This window comes from Grampus griseus, assembly GCF_964374135.1.
Source record: "Grampus griseus genome assembly, chromosome: 4".
In the NCBI taxonomy this organism is placed as follows: Eukaryota; Metazoa; Chordata; class Mammalia; order Artiodactyla; family Delphinidae; genus Grampus; species Grampus griseus.
Window position 1 is genome coordinate 110,630,676 of NC_138997.1, and position 22,239 is coordinate 110,652,914.

The following is a 22,239-nucleotide window of genomic DNA, read 5'->3' on the forward strand; positions in this document are numbered from 1 at the left end:
GTCATTCTAATCATTGTTTTCACATACTATGAAAACTGTCAAAAGAAAAATGCTAAACAGATTTAAAATAAACATTTCCAAGTTTCATTAACTACTAATTAGCATTTTAAGGTAAGAAATAATAAATTTCATTATGAAGATTTTTATTAAATTATAGTATACTACAGTTTGTGTATTAATAATAAGATTTTAATCTTTAGGGTAATATGATATAAAAACCTACTTGGCCACATTACTTCTTGAGTTTCTTTTGGGCAGCCTTCTTCTTGACCATCTGTAATCGCTTCATGGCATTGAGTTGTGATTCTTGTGAAGTTGGACCTTTAAGGGATGCTGAGGGAGAGCTGCTTGATTCTGAAGTGGTTTTGTTAGTGGTACTTCCACTAGGCCCTGATGTCCCACTATTTCCATTCCCACTTAGTTGGCTGCTGCTTCCTGGAACCAAACTACTTGGACTGGGAAGACCTACTTTGCTAACATTGTCACAACTAACTGAGCGACTAAGGCCAGTTTTGCCCAAAGTTAGAGGTGGAGGTGGTTTCAGTGGTACAGTGGGTGAAGTGCTGTTACTGGAACCTATTTTGGAACCTATTCCACCTTTGGATGATGTTGCCAGACCAGTCAAACCCACGGGCTTCTGGTTAGCTGATGAGGTAGCAGGTTTCCCGCTATTGTTTTGGGTTGTTGAACTCAATTTTGCTGTGGATGGACCAGCAGAAGAAGTTTTGGCTGCAAAAGCTGCCCATCCAGTTAGGCCACTAGTTGCTGAAGAGGAAACACTGGTACTAGAAGAATTTCCTGAAACAACCGTGGATGCCTAAAAAACATAATATAAATATTAGAGCCAAGTGTAATTAACACCTAATATAATATTCTTAAATATATAACAAGTTTAATGGTTAAGACATTTTATACAAAAATGATCTGGGAAATTTAAAGCATAGCACCAAAATTAAGTTCTGCTAAACTGATCTGAAAAAACACATACAAGAAAACCTATCCATAGCTAATGGGTGCTACCATTTATAAAGCAGAAATTATGGGATGTCATATTCTTCTTCTAATCACTGCAGAAAAAAATATATGGGAATTCCTTTTTGAGGACTGCTCCTAGATTTGGTTACAAGCCATATCAGAAAATCAGATTTAATGCTTTAACTTGTTTTTCACCCAAAAAGGTTACTATTTAGCTCAGTAAAACATCTAATTCTTTAGGCTTTGCTCCAAATGACTTGTGGATCATTTCAAAAACAGAATCCACTCTTAATGGACAAAAATGCTCACGCCCAGGATATGTAGGAGATGTCTGAGATGAAGAGATTCACTCAATAAATATTGAGTGAATACATAAGATTTTGAACCTATTTTTAAAAATCCCCCACAAATTTTGAGCAAATAGCTACTGCATTGCAAAATATACACAGATACACCATGTTAACTACTTGGAATTGTACAACTCTAAAGGTCGAAATATACTAAGAAGGTCTCATGACTTTATTTTCACAATTTGTCCATGTTTCCACTGAAACTATCACAAAGAGATCCCTGCTTCTGTATAACATTTTTAATCAACTGCCTCATAAGCTGCATAGTGACATTTTGGGTATGCCTGACTCACTCCCAGATGTATTTCTTAAAGGTATAACACTTCAATTTCTCTAATTAACTTCCTTGGCCAGTCAAAAGCTAACAGTGATACCAATGTCGCTACATAAATATTGCTCTTATTCATATGAGAACAATTTTTTTCACCTTAACGTTTAGGGAAAAATGCACTTTGTTCAAATTAATTATGGACTGAATTTCACACTGGCACTTTTTCTACCTTCATATTCTTGAGATTCACAAAAGTGTTAAATACGTAAAAGGTAAAGTCTTACAAATAGTATCTTACTTTAAAATATGGTAGTTATCATGCTTAAAATATACTCAGTTATATTTTAGAACTGAACTCTGAATGAGTTGAGAAAAACGTTTTTAGTTCTTACAAAGTAGCCGTCAATATTGTCTGCATTAAACATTTTAAACCAATGTGAAAAATAATGTAAACAGAGTTCTCTGAGGTCTTTATTAGAGGAGAGTCCAGATTATTGTTCACACACTCCAAAAAACGATAGGATTTTTTTTTTTTTTTTTTTTTTTTTTTGCCATACTTGGGCCTCTCACTGTTGCAGCCTCTCCCGTTGCAGAGCACAGGCTCCCGATGCACAGGCTCAGCGGCCATGGCTCACGGGCCCAGCCGCTCCACGGCATGTGGGATCTTCCCAGACCGGGGCACGAACCCGTGACCCCTGCATTGGTAGGCGGACTCTCAACCACTGTGCCACCAGGGAAGCCCCGATAGGATTTTTTACAGTAACATCATACAATGACTATCTCATAAGGTTATGCAAAGAAGATAAACTTTACATCAATTACAAGTTCCTAGAGATATGCATACAGGTAACGAAAAAAAGTTAGTCAAGGAAGCAAAAGGACACAGGTGTAGCAAACTTTTAATTTTCAGTGATGAAAGATCTGATTTTTTCCTTTTCTTTATATTAAACATAAAACTGCCTGCTATATGGCTAAATGATCTTTCAACAAACTTCACAAAAGAAAACCCATCTGAAGTAATCAAAAAGACCAACACTTATGAAGTACAAAGCAAGTTCTGTGTGTATGGCATTTTATTTTAATGGTTTGCTGTTACTGGTATTGCTTTTCAACTGAATGACAGATGGCTTATAATACTATCAGGATGCACAAAAGTAAAATAACACAAACAACGGAGACCAAGTAATTTCTTACTATTCCAGTGCAGAAAATAAATTTCACAATTGTTCTCAACTAAAAATATTTTCTTGCCTATTATCCTAGTTAGAAAGCTATTTTTAAATTGCTTTTTATATATAAATGGGAACAATTTTTTTCATAGTAAAAATTTATTATATTTTATCATAAAAACGTCAAAACCTCTTCTTAATCAGAACATGACAGCCAAGGCCTTAATTTATTTGCTGTAAAATAATTTCATATTGGTTTCCTAAAAATAAACTTTAGTAGTAACAGGTTAGTATAAAAAGCTACCTAAAAGTGATTTAAGTATAGAATATAGCAACTCTAATTACTTTCAATAAGTTATTCTTACTTCTATTCTAGCTCACCAAGTTTCTATGTGACAAATCAATAATGGATATCCCTTGGATATCAGCTCTTCCCTGGTAAATTAAATTAAAAATGATCTGCAAATAAAATTATCAGTATCCTTCTCAGAGTACTTTATACTCATATTCTTTATCATCAAACCAATGTTCTTGATCTTTGCTACTTACAGCCACTTGGACAAGGTAACAGCTTTAGAATTTTCTGGGGTTAACCTTTGAGAATTTGGGGCTAATATTTTTTTCTTCCATCTTTAAAATTCCATCTTCTGCTTAAAATTGGAATGTGAAACTCAATAAAAGCATTCTTTTTGTTATAAAATTAGATTAGAAAAATATTTTATTCCATGATATCAAAATGCCAGAATATTAATAATAATGTAGCATGATATCAAGGATGAAAATCTAGGAATGAGAAAGGTGATACTCTCACTAGATAATCTGGCTCCTTAGTATAAGAGAGGGCCAATTCATGGGGAAAATTCATGATAATAATAGAAAAAAATAAGACAAAGAAGAAAACTTCAATAGCCAATAAGCAGGAAGAAAAAAGCTATGGGGCCAATCAGCACAAGTAATGTGAGGAGCAAAACTACTGCTACTGAGGACAAAGGTATTTAGGATTTAAACCAAATTCCCAATTGGAGAGAAGTGGCTGACTACATAGGAATGGTAAAGAATGTTATCTTGGAATGCTCACAAACAGTTCCTAATCACCATAAAAAGAGAAATAGCAGAGCTCAAGATTAAATAATTACATAAATGTTCTCTTTCTACTCAATGTTAATAGTAATGTAGTCTTAATGTAGTCTTAATTTCCAACATATGGCCATTTAGTATACAAAGTTTCACATTATTTTTTTTCCCAAGTAACTATTAAGTCAACTAAATTTAAATCCAATCTTAGATAAAAATGGAATATACTATACCTTGACTTCTGATCTCTTAAATGCTAGAAAAGTTAACTCTTGCTTGAGTTTAGTTTCTGGTTTCTTAACCAATGGATCTTTAACAGCAGGAGCTACAGAAACAACTGTGGGTGCTGGTTTCTGTGGTGGTTTCTGAGTTTTTTGAGCCTGCAAAAATCAGTGTTAAGATTAAATTAGCTACAAAATCTTAGTTAAATGCACAGAAAGACAATAAAATCTATCACAGGACTCCTCATTGAATTGAAATACAGATGAACATTAAAAAAATATTGTGATGACACTGAAAATACAGATTCTTCGACAAATTATTTGTATCATCATATTAATTAATGGTTTTATAGATTTTATTAGTTTCTAAACAGTAAAGATAATACGAAACTTTAAAAATTATCCAGATTAGGGTTAATTAAATGTCATTTTAACAAAACCAAATTGATAAAAAGAAAAAGAAAAAAAAATCACATAAGCATTTTCAGTTTTATTTTGACCAAAAATTGACTTTTCTTTTATTTTATATTAGGTACTTCACTAAACTCTCTTGTGAACTCTAATCATTTTTCAGTTTGTTCTTTAGTGTTCTCCAGCTAGATAATATTAACTATATAAACAGTATAGTGCAGTGTTTGAGAGGACAGTCTTTGGAGTCAAACAGAACTAGAATCAAAACCCAGCTCAACTACTTCCCTAGCTATGTTACCTCAAGTAAAATACGTAAATCTCTAAAAGTTTCATTTTTATTTGCAAAATGGGGATAATATCTTGTTTCAAAGGTGGGTTATGAGAATGAATTGTGATTACGTAAGCCTTTACATAGTGTCTGGCACATATTAAGTGCAGACAATAATAGTTACTATTTATTCATTATCATTATTTACAAAAGGTAAGAAAACTGAATCTGAAAGAACCCATCTCTACGGGATGGGTAAAGATGCTCCCTGCCATTCCATTGTCCTTGACAATCCTAATAAGGCCATGCAAGACAATACCAGAAAATGTATTAATAATGTGTTCTCATTTCTGGAAATTTGAATGTAGCTGTTTTATCTCTGTTTAGACTTTCTTGTGCTATGGTTTGCCATACAATATAATTTTCAGCCTTAAGTCTCAATTCATCCCATTTTTTATATTACAAACTTTCCACATGAAAGTACAACTAATTTCAGACATCACTTATAAAGCAACACTCAGATCAAGAATATTATTAAGGATGCTGTTAGATATCTATGATAAAAATATCTCTTACGACCAAGAAAGATTATCTTACCCTCTACTGCAAACCACGTTATGAAAATGTAGCCTTCAGAGTAAATCAGAAATACATGGTTCCATACCCATGGCTTTCAATCTTATACTTCCCTCTATGCACATCAGTAGATGTGGTGAGACTCTGAAGACCCACCTAACTTGTATGCTTTAGCAGATGAAGATTCATTACAGTGAAGCCCAGAAAGAACCTCTGCCTAGGAGATCATGTTTGGATCTTTCTCTGCGTCCTCTATTTCACCTAGCCATCTTAGAAGCTGAGTAAGAAATACCCAAAACCCTTTGTCCTTCGCTGGTAATACTAGTTTAGGGAACTAGGATATTATCACTGACTCAGCGTTGCTCAACAAAGGCACTATAATTTTTCATTGGGTGACTGACTCACACAGTGCAGAATATATGACATTCACCACTCAAGGCGATAGTTGCCAGTATGGCAGCAATCAAAATTATCATGTATTTTTATTACTGCTGAGTAGGAGTGTGTTACCACCTTAGATTGAGAACCACTGCAGTAAGTCATGAGTCTCTCACCTAGTGCTGGGGCAAAACCCATTACCTGGTAGACAGAAAATTACAAAACAAAAGAATAATCTTGGACCCTGCCACCCACCATTCTTAACTCTGTCTTCCCGTCTTCCTATAATAATGTGTACTGCAGAACCTGCCCTAGTTAAGAAATTAGTGCAAGGAGAAAGGGGATATAAGATGTTATTTATGGTATCCTTGAGATATCTTGGACCAATAACCAATGCACATATATATGAGAACGTCACTGAAAGCAATTATAGTAAGAATGACTGGATTTAGCATCCCCACCATTTCCAAATTTCTTTCTCTCACTGAACATTGTGTTTACCAGATCCTAATCTTCAGGCTTACTTCAGATCACATCTTTTGGTATTTCTCCAGGTCCACTCTTGGTGTATCTAATCATGTTCTGACATTAGTCATGGCCCCTTATTCAGCACTTGACTCTTGGACATACAGACTGAACTTACTGACTGCAGATTTCTGGTGCAAATCTATATTTCCTCCATTTATGTATCTTAAAATGAGAACAACAGAATGTGGGATGTGTCCAGTCCTGAGCTTTGCTCTGGTGCTTTGCCAGTGAATGAGACTAGGTCTTAATGACAAATTAATTAGACATTTAATTTGCAAAGTTGATAAAGAATAAAAGGTATCCCAGATGAGGAGAAGCTGAGAAGCAGGACATATGGGAACACGAAAAGTTCACCACATACTCAGGGAATTAACCATTTGGTCTGGCATGGCCACAGTATGTGGGTGTATATGATGAAGTGGTGGGAGAGAAGGATACAAAGGTAGAGTTGGGTCAAAGAGAGAAGGTCCATACATCCACTCTAACAAGGAAAACTTCATTATATAGGTAATTGAGAGCCACTGGGCACACTTAAACAGATAAAGTTAGATAATTACTTTAGAAGAATATTCTAACTGCAGTGTGTAAAGTGGACTGAAGGAGCTAAAGCAATAGACAAGAAATGAGGGGTTTGTGGGACAGGGTAACAAAAGTGAAATGAACAGATTTGTGAAATACATAAGAGGTAGAATTAACAAGTTTGGTAAACAAAGGGATGTGGAATTAAGAGAGGCATCAAGGATAATGTTTTCTAGTTCAGGCAACTGAGGAAAAATTGAGTGGAGAAGAAAACAATTTTAATTTTAAAAGCATTGAACTTAAAGTAACTGTAGGATATCTGGTCAGCTGCCAAAATTCATTCCAGGAAGAGGGTTAGAACTATAAATATAGACCTGGTGTAAACTAAGTCACAAAATGTAAGGGAGTAAAAACTTAGGAGAGAACGGTACTTACTTTATTAAGAGACTTACAATAAAATAATAATAAACTTTGAAGCTACACTAAAGAAAGATTACTGTCACAAATTATTTATTTTGACTACCAATTCTTAGTGACTACTTGTGTCAAGGCACTGGAATGCACTGTTGTGCTCACCCGTAATTACTTTGGTTGAGGTCCTGGGGGGCTAGTTTAAGTAATAAACTAAATAAAAATCAGACTGAGCAGAGAACAATTGTATCATGTCAAAGAAATTTCCCATTACAAACAGAAAGTATAAATACTACTGAAATGTTACTACTTTTCATAGGAATAAAACATAATCTATTTCTGATTTGAGTGATTAAAAAGTAAAGTAGGTATCTTGATTTTTTTTTTTTCTTATTTTTAACTAAGTACTTCTAACTTTAAAAAGATATATTTGGTCAGAAAAATTTATGTAGAAACTCACTTGGTTAACAATATGAGAATTCTTTTATCAAGAGTCCCTAATCTTCTGGAGAAAACTACAATTCGAAATGATACATGCACTCACTATGTTCACAGCAGCACTATTTACAATAGCCAAGACTTGGAAGCAATCTAAATGTCCACTGACAGATGAATGGATAAAGAAGATGTGGTACATGTATACAATGGAATATTCCTCAGCCATAAAAAGAATGAAATAATGCCATCTGTGGCAACACGGATGGACCTAGAGATTATCATACTAAGTGAAAGAAAAAGACAAATACAATATGATATCATATGTGGAATCTAAAATGTGACACAATTGAACTTATTTATGAAACAGAAACAGACTCACAGAAAACAGACTTGTGGTTACCAAGGAGGTGGGAGAGGTGGGGGAGGGATGGATTGGAAGTTTGGAATTAGCATATGGAAACTATTATATACAGAATGAGTAAACAAGGTCCTACTGTATGGCACAGGGATATTCAATATCCTGAATCACTTTGTTGTAACCAGCAACTAACATAACATAAATCAACTATACTTCAATAAAAAATAAAATTAAAAAAAAAAAACAAAAAGAGAGTCCCTAATCTAAGGCAGGGGAGGGCGGATGGGGGAAGCAAACAAGTCACTGAAGTAAATAACAACTTGATTTCTTTAAAAGGAAGATGATAACATTCATCCATCTACTATTTAAATAAGTTAGAAAACTATCCAATATAACAAATGAAAACATGTTTCAGTACGAAATTAAAGACAGTTATGTTTGTGAGCAGTAAACTGAGAAAGTACTGGGGAATATAGGATAAATGGTCACTTGAAGACAATGAGAAGGAAAGACTGAGGAACAGAGAGAGAAACACAGGAGGAAAGAAAGATGCACATACAAATACTGCCTCTGTACACAGTTTGTAAGTTTGGTGGTTTACACTCACTCAGGAATAGATATTTCTAATATTTCCTTACCAGACTCAGCAGAGTCTGGGGCTTTGTATCTCACCACTTCCCACAGTGCTTTATGTTTATAAATACACTGACATACCAGTAAGGAATATTTATATTTTGTGGGTCTCCAATTCTGATTTTTATAATAGAACAAGTTAAAAGCTGAGCAGAGAAAAATGCATATACATGGTCTGGTCCATTTAGGCATAGACACAAAAATCACACATATACACAAACATTTAAATCATCAGCTTATAAGATTTTTTTTCAATAACATAAATGTTCAAATTTTTATCTTAAAAAGCACATATCAACAAAGAAATTGACAGAGATTGTTTAAAATAGAGAAAAATGATTCCTACCATTCTTTTCATTTGTCTGGTACACCGGGCACAATACCACACAAGGCGAGGGTCATTCACTTCCTTGTCTGTCACCTGCGGCTTATGGCAATCTTGGTGGTAGAGATTATGGCATTCCTGACATTCTACTAATTGATTACCAGATGCCACTGTCATTTGCCTAAGAAAGTATACCATTAAATATTACATTTATTTGAATGCAACAATTTAAAGCCATTTTAGGGTTGTTCTGGTAAAGTTTGATAAATTAAACAGGGTAAAAACCCCAGAAAAGCCAAAGAGCAAAGTAACGAATCCCAACATTGTAGCCTGCACAAACAATTCATTTCTTTTAAAGGTTATGCTCAGCCATTAAGAAATGTATAAGATGACTTAAAGACTAAATTTGGCTATATTCTCCTTGTCATTTCTCATTGCAATTTTTTTCTTTCTCACAGAAGGTACACAGTAGACTTTGGCTAGTCCTCCAACAGTCTCATAACATCTTCTTTGTACCTCTATTAAATTCCTTTATATTTGCTGCCTACATATTGTTCTATCTTCTTCATTAATATTTGAGTTGCCTAAAGTTAGAAACTGGACCTAATTAACTATAGGGCCTAGCACATTACTGCGCAGACACAGGGTGTTCAATAAATAAATGTCTTAATCAACTAAATAGAATGCAGTAATATGTGTATCAAAAAGTATAAATTCCAACAGCAACAGCCTTAGACTATCATAACAAGTCTCCTTACGGAGGGTTACAATTACTAGTCCTTTCCCCCTTATTACTTTACCATTTACTTCTTTATATAAAAATGATAACTCTTATAGTAGATAAAAGTTGAAATAAACAAATATATGTTAAAACAATGAAGCTCTAACGAAATGATCCTATTCAGAAGTACATTAACTGATTCTCTATAAGGTTCACAAAAGTTTATAGGTATGCACTCAGTCCCAATGCACCAGAATTTAACATTTTCATGAAGAAAACAGCAACAAAGGTGGTAATTTTTTCTGTTGTGCTAGGCAATGAAAGTCATTAACAATTAAAGACATAGCTCCTGGCATCCAGGAGTTTAAAATCTAATTATTCTCATTTTTAAGATGCATCTTCTACTAAGCAGAATTATCTATGTTTTTATAATTATGAATCCATGTTTCAAAACAACACTCAGAATAACCTACATGATCCATTAATTTCATTTCCATTATCCTTAGGAAAAGATTTAATGGTATTTTAGAAAATGATATATAACCATTTACTTTATAAATACTATCAACACTTCAGGAAAAAAAAAGCAACATAGTCTTCTTAAACAGAAAGATGAGGGGCTTCCCTGGTGGCGCAGTGGTTGAGAGTCCGCCTGTCGATGCAGGGGACACGGGTTCGTGCCCCGGTCAGGGAAGATCCCACATGCCTCAGAGGAGCTGGGCCCGTGAGCCATGGCCGCTGAGCCTGCGCTCCGGAACGGGAGAGGCCACACAGTGAGAGGCCCGCATATCGCAAAAAAAAAAAAAAAAAAAAAAAAAAGAAAGGTGAAAATAATTAAGTCTGCTGAACAGACTCTTTCTCACTAAAAAATAAAGCAATAATTGCTTTCCCTCTAGAAGCCAAGAACGCAGAAAATATTACTACAACATAACTGATTAAAGATGCCTGTCAAGAATATAAAATTTTGACAATTTTTAAGACACTAAATTGCCATATGGGAGGTTTATCTACTTATCGATCTACTTATCTCCTACCCACCTTCAAATTATAAAAACAAAATAAAAAAAACACCCAACAATTGGTCTTTTTTTTTTTTTTAAGTTGTTTGCTCTTTACAAAGACACAAAAGAATCTGTGGCAAGGTACAACTAACCTACAAACAACACAGGCCAATCCCATCTCCATGGCAAAATCATCAGCACTGGTCTCCTCAAAGCTGGAAAGGTCAGTCATAGCTAAATCCTTGCTGGTTTGGACAGTAATGGGAGAGGACCGTGTCTCTGGTTTCTCCAATCTAGGTTTCTTTGGAATATCAACTCCTTCAGTGATGTCTGATTTCATCTATAAAAAGCACCCAATCAGAAAGTAACACGTTAGAATAAACTTTAAATCACTGAGAGATGTGATAGACATCTATCACATCTATCACAAGATAAGATAGACAGTGTGCAATGACCAAGTCCACTCAACAGATATTTTCACATAGTTAGGGAGAGATGTACACACTAAAGACCTGGAGAACATTTATAATAAATTCATAATCAGTATGTTAAAAGACTCCAACAAGGTAGAAATAAATAAATCAGAACAGTTTAGCATGCATCTGTATTTCTCTTTGTACTCTTTTATCCATTAAAGAATCCTGGAAGTTCAGTGGATTTACTTACAGTGCCCTCCCAACCCCCCACTGGATGCTTTGAATTGAGAAGCCATAGTACTACTAAGGCTATTTTTAAGGCTATTTTAAAATTTTAAATAATGAAGTAGTGATAGTTAATATATATTGAAAAGAAGTAAATAATGAACTTCTACCAGTCGTTCAGGCTTAACACATTGCCATACTTGCTTCAAACATCCACTATGTCTAATAATGTTGAAGATGTACCCATCCCATTACATCCACTTATAGGTATACATCCTATAGAAACTACCACCATGTGGGCAAAGACATACGTATAAAGCAGCTCACTGAAACCCCACTGTAATAGAGGAAAAGGAGAAATAAGCTAACTGCTCATCAGCGGGGGAATGGATTAACTGGTTTATTTATAGAATTAATATTCCACATGTTAGCTGAAAGAAATGTTCAAATCTACATGTATCAACATAGGTAAATTTCAAAAGCACATTGCTGAGTGGAAAAAGTTGCTAAAAGATATATATGAGATATATATATGGAAAATAGAGATATATTTTCTAAATATTGGCTATTCATAAACTATATTATATTGTTTTCTGTGCTTTTAAATTTATATAAAAACAATGCAATATAGTTTATGAATAGCCAATATTTAGAAAAAAGTATGAAAACACCCCACCTTAAGGGCAGGGGTAGTAAAAGTTTTTTTAAATGTATTTTTTACTAAGTGCTAAAATCCTAATAATTATGTGCAGAAATCATTCAAAATAGACAATCCAAGAGTTATCTGTATCTGTTATCTGTAACCCTGTTAAGGTACACCATTCTGTAACAAATTTCATGTTTAGTCATTTACATCTTTATTCTTTCCTCGCCATCTTTTCTTTTCAACAACAGTTCCATCTAGAATACTTCAGTTATACATGAAATTAGTACATCTTCTAGCGCTCAAATATTTATTGACAACGACTTCAGTAAATGGTTTTAAAATGTTTCTAAATTTTAATTTCAAAAAACCAATATCCATAATTATCAAAATATATTTACTGAGTGGTTATTATGTACTTTTACCCACTATTATATACAAAAAGTAAGCACAAAACGTTTTCTGGCCTATAAACTGATTGATTCATTGACTGATTTACTAGAGTAAAATAAAATCTTACTTTATCAGCAGGTCTCTTTTCACCTTCCTTCTTTACCTTTTCAGTTGTTAGGACCTTGCCATTATTATTGCCAGAAGGAAGAGTGGATGATGTTTTGGGCTCTTGCTTAATGGAAACAGTTTTTGTGCTTGAAATTTTGGGTGGTTCCACATCCTATAGGTGAAATTAAAAAGATACCCATAATTAAATATTCAGACTATCTAATATACTATTAAAAAAAACAGATCATAAATCTAAACAACTATCAGTTAAAAATTAAGACATCATGTAGTGACCAATGTGTTGCCTTCTTCTTTAAACAACTTTATTGACTTTAAACAACTTTATTTATTGAGGAATAACTGATATACAAACTGCACCTAGTTAAAGTGTAAAATTGGATATGTTTCGCTCTATGGTTTCACGACAATCAATATAAGGAACATATCCATCATCTCACAAAGTGTCCTGGTTGCCCTTTGTAATCACTCTTAGAGGTAGACATCCTAGAAAAACTTCACTCTTAGAGGTAGACATCCTAGAAAAACTAAGCCACCCAGTCTCAGGCAACCACATATCTGCTTTCTGCAACTATAGATTAGTTTGCATTTCCTAGAAATTTTCATAAATGGAATCATGCAGTATATACTCTTTTTTTCTGGCTTCTTTCACTCAGCAATATTTATTTTGAGATTCATCAATGTTGTTGAGTGTAGCAAAAGTTCATTTCTTTTGTTGCTGAATAGTACTCCATTGAACAAATACACCATGATTTGTTTATTCATTTACCTATTAATGGACATTTGGGTTGTTTCCAGTTTGACCTATTACGAATACAGATATTATGAACATTCAGGTACAAATCTTTATATGGACATATACTTCCATTTCTCTAGAATAAACATGTAGGAGTGGAATGTCTGGATCACATGGTAGGTTTATGCTTAACTTTTTATGAAACTGCCAAACCATGTTCCAAAGTGGTATACCATTTTACATTTCCATCAGGAGTATATGAGAGTCCCAGTTCCTTCACATCCTCATATCCTCACCAATGCTTGGTATGGCTAATCTTTTTAATTTTAGACATTTTAATAGGTATGTAGTGGCATATCACTGTAGATTTAATTTCCATTTCCCTAATGGCTAATGGTGTTAAACATTTTTTTCAAGTGCTTATTTGCCACACATTTATCTTCTTTGCTAAAGCATTTGTTAAATTATTGAGTATAAAGAGATCTTCATAGATTCTGGATACAAGTCCTTTATCAGATACATCATTTGCAAACCTTTTCTCTCAGTCTGTGGCTTATCTTTCCATTCTGTTTTAAACTTGCAATCCTTGTTATTTTTACTCTTTGATATGTATATATATTTGTTATCTGTTGCTGTTACAAGAAAGCTTATGCATATAGTAGCTCCTTGGAATTATCCCCAGTTGATAATGTTTATAAGCACACCACTGCTTCTAGGTGATTCTCACACAATTCTAGAGATGGAAATGTCCAGTTAAAGACTAAAATTAAATGCATCTGTGTTTTAAAAACACCTAGCAGAGTATTTTCTCTAAACTGACCATGAGAAGTCATTTCCAGTTAGAAACCTAAGGGCAGGAGGCTTTTTAATTGTAACAAACTTCTTATGTACTTTAACAGATGAAATTGCTTCTGTTTTAGAATCTCAAAATACTGCTTCTTTAGTAATAATAGGAATTTCCTGTTTGGCCTATATCCATACTCAGAGCAGACTGAATTTGTTAGTATATTTTGTTGAGTTTTATTAATTTGGTTGGCTTGAGCTCTTTGAACCTACCAGAATGAGAATGGTGAAAGAAATGAAGTCACAATGGCTTTACTACTCAAAAGACAATAAAAAGGTTTGAGAATACTAGAGGTAGCTTTCAAAGAAGGCTGGGAGCAAAATATCACTGATCACTTGGACACTGAGTCTGGGACTTGGCCCTGTCTTCAGTTTGAGATTCTGGATTAGACTGAGCTAGTCGTGTAGTTCTGTCCTCTCCTTCTCAATTTGGTATCTAGGTGTTCATAGACCTGGGTGACACAAAGTTTCAAGGCTAGAGCTTTAGAATGGTTTGAAAGAATGTCTTAGGTATTAGAGAATCTAATAAGAGCTATCATTCACTAAAAGTCTATTATGTACCAGGTAGACACTGCACTAGGTGGCTGACATACTTTATCTCTTTTAATTTTCACAACTTTGTAAGGTAGTTCTTATTATCCTCATTTTAATAATAAAGAAACAGAGGCTGGGTGAAATGAAGTTACTATGTACCTCAATTTCCTTACTGTAAAATAAAAATAAATAATACCTATCTCAAAGGATAATTACCACAACTAAAATTAATGATAAACATATACCACTGAGAAAAGTACCTAGGACACAGTAAATGTTCAAGATATGTTATCTATCACCACACTAGTAAGAGGTAAGCTGGGATTTAAAACAGGTTTGTCTGGTTCCAAAATGTATATTCTTTTCACATAAAGCTTTGTTATTATTATGGGAGCTACAAAGTTCTCACATTTCATCCATACCTCCTTTATTCCTTACATTATCCTATACATATTTAATTCACTTCATTGCAAAATCCCTGTCCTTTTATTTTTCGCCCATAAAACGTTAGAGAATAATTATAACACAGGTTACGGTTTCATTCAGCAGCTTAAAAAAATACTCTGATCATAAGGAATTAGAAACTGAAATATATCTTAAGTGGGTTTCTATAGGAATAAAGTAGTAGAACTGAATATCCCCCACTCCCAGCTAACTTCTCTATATAGTGTAACAGTTCTCTGAAAGCTTGAAGGAAGAAAAGAACACTATAAATTTCTTCATTCCACAAGAAAAGATTATTTGGCAGAGAGATCGTTTCGAGATGTTCTAAATGTTAACACTGTTCTACTACAGGCTTTACAAAACTTCCTCCAAGCTTTTTATCCAGGTAGGTACCTTTTGAGATGGACGGTAACTTGAATCAATGCCCCGAGCCAAAGATTCATCAAGTAGTGCTTTTAGCTTTTCAGCAGAATCCTTACTCTTTGAATGTAAGAAGCCTAGTGCTTTCAAAAAAATGGGATCAAGTTCCAAGTTCACAGTAGCAGCCATTGCAAACACCTGAAGTAAAAAAAGAGGAAAGTAATTTACAGACAACGGGTAATTATCTGTCAAAGTTTTTCTTGTTCTTTTGTTTATAATAGGTAATACTGTGCACCTGATACAAAATTCATACTGTCCAAAAGGTTATTACGGATAAAAGTAAATTTTCTCCATCCTGCTTGGGATGTGAATCATCCCTTTGTCCAGTGAATCCCATCTGTTAGTCACTAGCCAGCTCAGTTATCAGATTGACTGTCATGGTATTGCAGTGCCTGTGTTCAGGTCACCTTATTATTATTTATTTAATGTTCCCAAAGAGCCAGAGTAGTGATGCGTGCTATTCAGATATGCCAAAGAAGTTGCAAAGTGCTTCCTCTAAGTGAAAAAGTGAAAGTTTTAAACTTAATAAGAAAAAAACTGTATGCTCATATGCTGAGGTTGCTAAAATCTATGGTAAGAACGAGTCTTCTATCTGTGAAATTGTGAAGAAGGAAAATTTGTGCTAGTTTTGCTGTCGTACCTCAGAGTGCAAAAGTTATAGCCACAGTGCATAAGTGCTTAGTTAGAATGGAAAAGGCATTAAATTTGTGGATGGAGGACATGAACAGTATATGTTCCAACTGACAGCAATATGTTGGGCCAGAAAACATTGAACATCTACAAAAACTTCAGCAAGAGATCCCCTGAAATGAGTGACACCACACCATTTACTGCAAATAAAGGATGGTTACACAGATTCAGGAATAGGTTTAGACTGAAAAATATAAAAATTACTGGAGAGGCTGTGTCTGCCAATGAAGAGGCCACTGCCACATTTCTGGCAGAGTTGAAGAACCTGAGGAGAGAGACCATGTTCACATAACTTTTATTATAATATGTTGTTATAATCATTCTACTTTATTATTAGTTATTGTTGTTAATCTCTTACTGTGCCTAATGTATTCATAAAACTTTATCACAGGTATGTATGTATAGGAAAAAACCCAGTATATATAGGGTTTGGTACTACCCATGGTTTCAGGCATCCACTGGGAGTCTTGGAACATATCCCACATGGATAAGGGGCGACTACTGAATAGTGAAAGAAATTTATTTCCTGCTACTGAAGTCCTAAAGAGGTCAGCAACTGTGTAAATTTGTCACTTTATCTCCTTTATTATTTCCAAGAATATTTTCCAGGAGTTACACCAAATCATGTTACTTCTATATAGTTCTTTCCTGTATATTCTAAAACTCATGATCAAAATAGATTGTAAAAGAGCTTTCTTATTGTGGATTAGAATTCTAGAAAACAAAGTCCTAGGTGTGTGTAGATATAGATACAAATATATACAGAAATTTAATGCTTTAAATGTAGATTTAATTTCAAATCTAGATGTTGCTTTAAAAAAAGAAGAATGCAGAAAACTAATAATAATCACCACTTTTAAAAATGTCAATGGCCTAGGAAGGTGGCAATAGTGGTGTTGGTGGGAACAAAGTCTTAGCTTACGTTAGGAGCTAAGACTTATATAACTTAGTTATATACAGTAAATGTATATAAGTAACTCAGAAATTCCTACTTTTAAATAATCATCTTTTTTCTCCATCCTTTTTATCCTTTATGGTCCAGCCTTTCAAAGACTCTCTTTTAGCACTCTAAGCATCCTTGTCCCATAGTTCTACAGTTTCTTCTACTTTATAGTCATCCATCCTATTTACCTTCTCCCTGCCTGCACCCAAAATCTAAGTGCAGCTGAGAGGAATACATACACTCTGTATCTTCAGAGTCACTAATCCCACCTAGGCACTCAACACAACTTAGCAATCCTATCATGTTTCTCTGGTCAACTCATTTCCCCACTTTCTGCAAAGACCAGTCACATTTTCTCCATTTTCCTTGAAACTGCTTCTCTGTCTTAGTAGATGTCCTCATCTACTTCACAGAGAAAACAGAAACTGTCAAGAGAGGAACTAAATCAACTTTCTGACACATCTACAAATATACCTGCTCCAATCCTTTCCTCTTTCCCACCTTTTAAATAAGAGGGTGGCTCTCCATGTAATGCCACCTATGCCTGGAACCTATCTTTTTCCGCCCCCCTGAAACCTTGAGCTATGAACTATTCCTATGTCTTCTCCGCCACTCACAAACCTCCCTCCCCCGGCCTCTTTCTTTCTACTGGCATCTTTTCATTGACCTTTAAATATCTTCTATCCTATCTTCTTCATTTTATAGCAAAACTTCTCCTACATTTTATACTTTTTCTTCACTCCTTCTGCTTATATAGCATTTCCTGCAATTTGGCCTTTGTGCCACCATACCATGGAAATATTTTCACCAAAGTATTCACAGCCTTAGTCAGGTAAGTATAATAAATACTATTTTTTTCCTCCTACTTCTTTCTTGGTCTTCTTTGTAGATTCCTCAAAAATCTTGAGGAATCAAAAATGAGTTGCTCAAGATTAGGTTCTGGGTCTCTTCTTTCACTCTACACCTTCTTCTCAAAATGTCCCCTTTGGATCAGCAGCAACAGGCATCACCTGGGAACCTGTTAGGAATTCAAACTCTCGGTCTCCACAACCATAGCTACTAATGAAAACACTCTGGGAGCGAGGCCCAGAAATTTGCATTAAATCTTCCAGATGGTTCTGATCTACTCTAAACGTTTCAGAATTACTGCCCTAGACAATTTGACCTATACCCTTTTGCCAGTAATTATATATTTATCTCTCCAGCCCATGCATCTCTTCCAAGATTCGACTGCCAGCTTGACTTGGATATCTCACTGGTGCCGCCTATTCAACATGCCCCTAACAGAGCCACTCATAAACTCTTCTCTCAACCAGTTCTTCCCCTAATCTTCCCTTTCTCAAATGATACTTATCCCATTGCTCCAGCCAGAAACCTGAGAATCAGCTTTAACTCCTTCCACTTCAACTCCTGACTCCCATTCAATCACCAAACCTCTTATATATATTTCAAATTCATCTACCTTTTTCAATCCTTATTACCACACCCTAGACCAAGCTACCATCATGCAGCTATTATCTGGCCCACTGTAAGAGCTTAATCAGAACCCCACAATTGGGACTTCCCTGGAGGCGTAGTGGTTAAGAATCCACCTGCCAATGCAGGGACATGAGTTCGAGCCCTGGTCCAGGAAGATCCCACATGCCATGGAGCAACTAAACCCCTGCACCACAGCTCATGAGCCTGCACTCTAGAGCCCGTGAGCCACAACTACTGAGCCCACGTGTCACAACTACTGAAGCCTGCGTGCCTATAGCCCGTGCTCCGCAACAAGAGAAGCCACTGCAATGCGAAGCCCGTGCACTGCAAAGAGTAGCCCCTGCTCGCTGCAACTAGAGAAAGCCCGCGCCAACAACAAAGTCCCAATGCAGCCAAAGAAAAAAAAAAGAAAAAATTCAAAATCACTCTTGCGCCTTTCCAAATATTTTTATATCATCCACTTGCTTAAAATACTCCTTTGCACTTCTTACTGTCCAAAGGTTAAAGAACAAGATTCTTAAAAAGGTCTCTAATGCCCTACATGATCTGGTAATACATGTAAAGCAGTTACAACAGTACCTGGCACAGAGTACAATTGCTCATTAAATGTTACTTAGTATCTCAAGCTATTCCCACTTTCTGTTGTAACCACATGACTTATTTCAAATCTTTCAACATATACTCTTTCTTACCCCAGCTCTTTAGTAGAAAGCGTCCCTTGCCTCATCTTATTCACCCTTCTCGTCTCAATTTTTTTCTGTACATTCCCCTAACAAAATAAGGAGTCTTACCGTTATATGGTCCTAAAACACCCTGTATTTACAAGTCATAGCTATTACACTGTTAATTGTGTAAACAGGGTTTGTCTTTCTCACTAGAACGTAGGTTCCATGAGGGCCAGCACTGACCTTACCTACTGCTGTAATCCCTGTTTGTAGCAGAGTGCCTGGCAGATAGCAGGCACTCAGTAAATGCTGGCCAAGTGAATACATGTTATTCACTTTCTCTTTCAAAAATCTTCCTCCTCCACGAGTAACACTCAGCTTTCCTGGTTTTCTTTTTCTATCTCTGGCTACTCTTTCTCTGGGTCATCTCTTCATCCCCATTGCTCTTGGTATTGCCCAAGTATCTATTCTTGTCTATTTTCTTTAGTTCTGCTACCAATTTCTTCTGTGGTAATCTTATATATATCATGTTTTCAACTTGATTTCACATGTTTATCCCCATTCCAATCTCTATTAAGCTCAAACCCCACAATTCCAACTGCTTAGTAAACATGTGTACCTGGTTGCCTTAATGGTATCTCAAATTCAGTTATGATTGAAATTGAGATTATGAATATCTTCCCCCAAAAGTTCCCTGTCCTGCACTTGCTTTCAATAAATGACACACTCTCCATTAATCGGGTCTGAGGCCTAAATCTCTGCCTCACTGAGTTCTCCCCAATTCCTTATATCTAAACAATCAGCAGGCCTTTCCTGTGAATTCTGACTCTGCAACGTTTCTCACATCTATTCCTGTTTTTCATTTCCACAGTTACTATTCAGATTCAGGTCGTTATTTGCCTTTTGTACTATAGCAACAATCTAGTTATTCTTGACTTCAACACTGTTGCCATATTAATGTTACTGCAACACATTTTTTTCTTCCTTCTTTCCTCTCTTTCTTTTTTCACTTTTTCCCTCAAAAATTAAGGCTTCCCACTGCCTTTAAAATAAAGCCGAATTTCTTGGCCTACCATTTAAAAAGATTCAGTAACTGGCACAAAAACTTTAATTCTTCATCCCCAGACCTTCTGTAGTGCAGAGCCATTAGCTGGGCTTGCTAATTCTACTCATTTTTTCTGACAAGCTTATAACCCATTTTTATATTTCCAAATGCTATCAAGTCCCAGTTCAAATACTCCTTCTCATGAGAACTTTACTCACAGCTACTGTGTTCCTCTCTACACCCTATACAACTAATCTTGTCCTCCTAGGATATCTCAAAATGCATTCTCACGGTACTGGAACTTTCTACCTTGAACCACACTCTTTTTTTGTACATTTGTATATTCTCTATAACACTTTGAGTACTTTAAGGGGAGAGGCTCTCTTTTTTGCCTACCACTTCGCTATTTTGCAAAGTACCACAAAATAATGGCTTTGGAATTAATAGAGATCAAAGTATAAAGGTCTTTCCTCTTCTTCTACACAATTCTAATCATGTCCAAAATCTCTTCACAGAAAGCAATAAAAAAGAAATTCTAAGCCATCCCCACCTAACTGCCCCGCCCCACAAACCCTCAAACATCAAAAAAAGAAAAGCAATACAAAACAAAAACACCTCTTTCGTGACTGGGAACTTGTACAATGTCCCTATCTGCAATACTCTCTTCCCAATCCTTCATCCGATTTAAATTCATTAATCCCACTAGACTGTAAACTCCATGCAAGCAGGGACTTGTTATTCAGTTATATACCTAGTGCTTGGAACTTCACAGATTCAAAAGTATTTGTAGAGTGAATGAACTAGGTTTCGTTTAAATGTCACTTTCTAGGGCTTCTGTGATTTCTCCAACCCAAATTGGGTACTCATATATAAATATATTCTTTTCTCTAGATCTCATTTCCCACCCTATATGCGAATCTTAAAAGAAGTCTAAAGTTGATCATCTGCATGTGAACGAGATGAAGGAAATCGACCCTGTTCACGCAGAGTGCAATATTAGGGTTGCCATCACATAACGGCTCTAGAAAGCTTTTCTCTTTATGTCTTTGCAAGCTCTTGCAACCCATTCTAATAAACAACCTTTTAAAGATGCTGCCCTTTTCATTCCCTCACTGAGTTCTTGGCCCTGGATTACACTGAAACCTTAGGCATACGTCCGGAAACATAAGGGAAGCGGAAAGACCCTGATTCCAAACCAACCAAGTGATAGTGAATCTGAAGAGCGACCAGAGACACTCAGACAAGGACTGCCAATCTTTTTTGATCAAAGTCATAACACACCCAAGGCCTAGCACAGGGGAAGGTCCTTGACAAGTGAGCTCGAGAGAAGGTGAGAGGCCGACAGAGGGAGCTGTCGAGAGAAGTCGCCAAAACCTTCCGAGGAAGGTCGGAGACAGGGTTCCAAGGACCTAGTCCCTGGGGCTGTGCCCTCGGTCCGCGTGCCCCAGCCCGCCACAACCTCCGAGGAAGCACTACCCTCACTTAAGGGGTGAGCAGTCATCCTGGGCACTCGACCGCCTGCAAATTACGAGGTGTTCCCACAGGGAGCGAGGAAACTAAGACCGCACGGAACTACTCTCCCACCTCGCCCCTCGCAAAAGTCTTGAGCCTCCCAGAGTCGACTGGAAGCCGGTGAGCTGGTAACAACTCACCGCTCCGCCCCGCTGCCCCGTCAGTTCCCGGTGGCCTCACGAACCGCTCCCGGCAGCAGCCGGCTCGGAGAGCGGAAAAACAAAGGTTCCCGCAGCAGGGTCGACCGGGGAACGTATTGGCTGTGCGACGGTAGGAAGTGACGTAACCCACTCCTTCCGGTCCGCCGGATTATGAATGATTGCGGGGGGCCGCTGCTTCCCTGGCGCGATCTTCGTTGTTTCTTTTCCGGTTTCGTTGGCTGCGTGTGGCCCGCGGGCGAAGACTTTCTGAAACGGCCTCGGGAAACCCGGCTCGGGCGGGGCGGGAATGAGCTAGCGGTCCGTGTCACCCACACGCTCACGCACCCTCCCTGCCTGG

General features: G+C 36.3%; 1 protein-coding gene across 1 annotated transcript; it reads right to left on the minus strand.

Moving 5' to 3' along the window:
- Positions 1-210: 210 nt before the first annotated feature.
- On the minus strand, positions 211-21,987 carry INTS12 (integrator complex subunit 12). The gene is made up of 7 exons (XM_082653885.1): positions 21,882-21,987; positions 15,381-15,545; positions 12,432-12,584; positions 10,780-10,967; positions 8,927-9,086; positions 4,073-4,219; positions 211-817 (listed from the first exon to the last, which is right to left on the minus strand). The coding sequence occupies exons 2-7, from the start codon at positions 15,534-15,536 to the stop codon at positions 233-235; spliced, it is 1,389 nt and encodes a 462-aa protein (XP_082510011.1). The 5' UTR covers positions 15,537-15,545; positions 21,882-21,987; the 3' UTR covers positions 211-232.
- Between the last annotated feature and the right edge of the window lie 252 nt (positions 21,988-22,239).

Bases quoted from the DNA above. Each gene is read 5' to 3' on its own strand.
- INTS12 (XM_082653885.1), bottom strand. From the start codon at position 15,536: ATGGCTGCTACTGTGAACTTGGAACTTGATCCCATTTTTTTGAAAGCA. The intron at 4,220-8,926 runs GTAGGAATCATT...TGATTTTTGCAG, and splicing joins CCAGACAAATGAAAAGAATG to GCTCAAAAAACTCAGAAACC. The intron at 818-4,072 runs GTATAGTATATT...TATGTTTTTTAG, and splicing joins TTAAGAGATCAGAAGTCAAG to GCATCCACGGTTGTTTCAGG.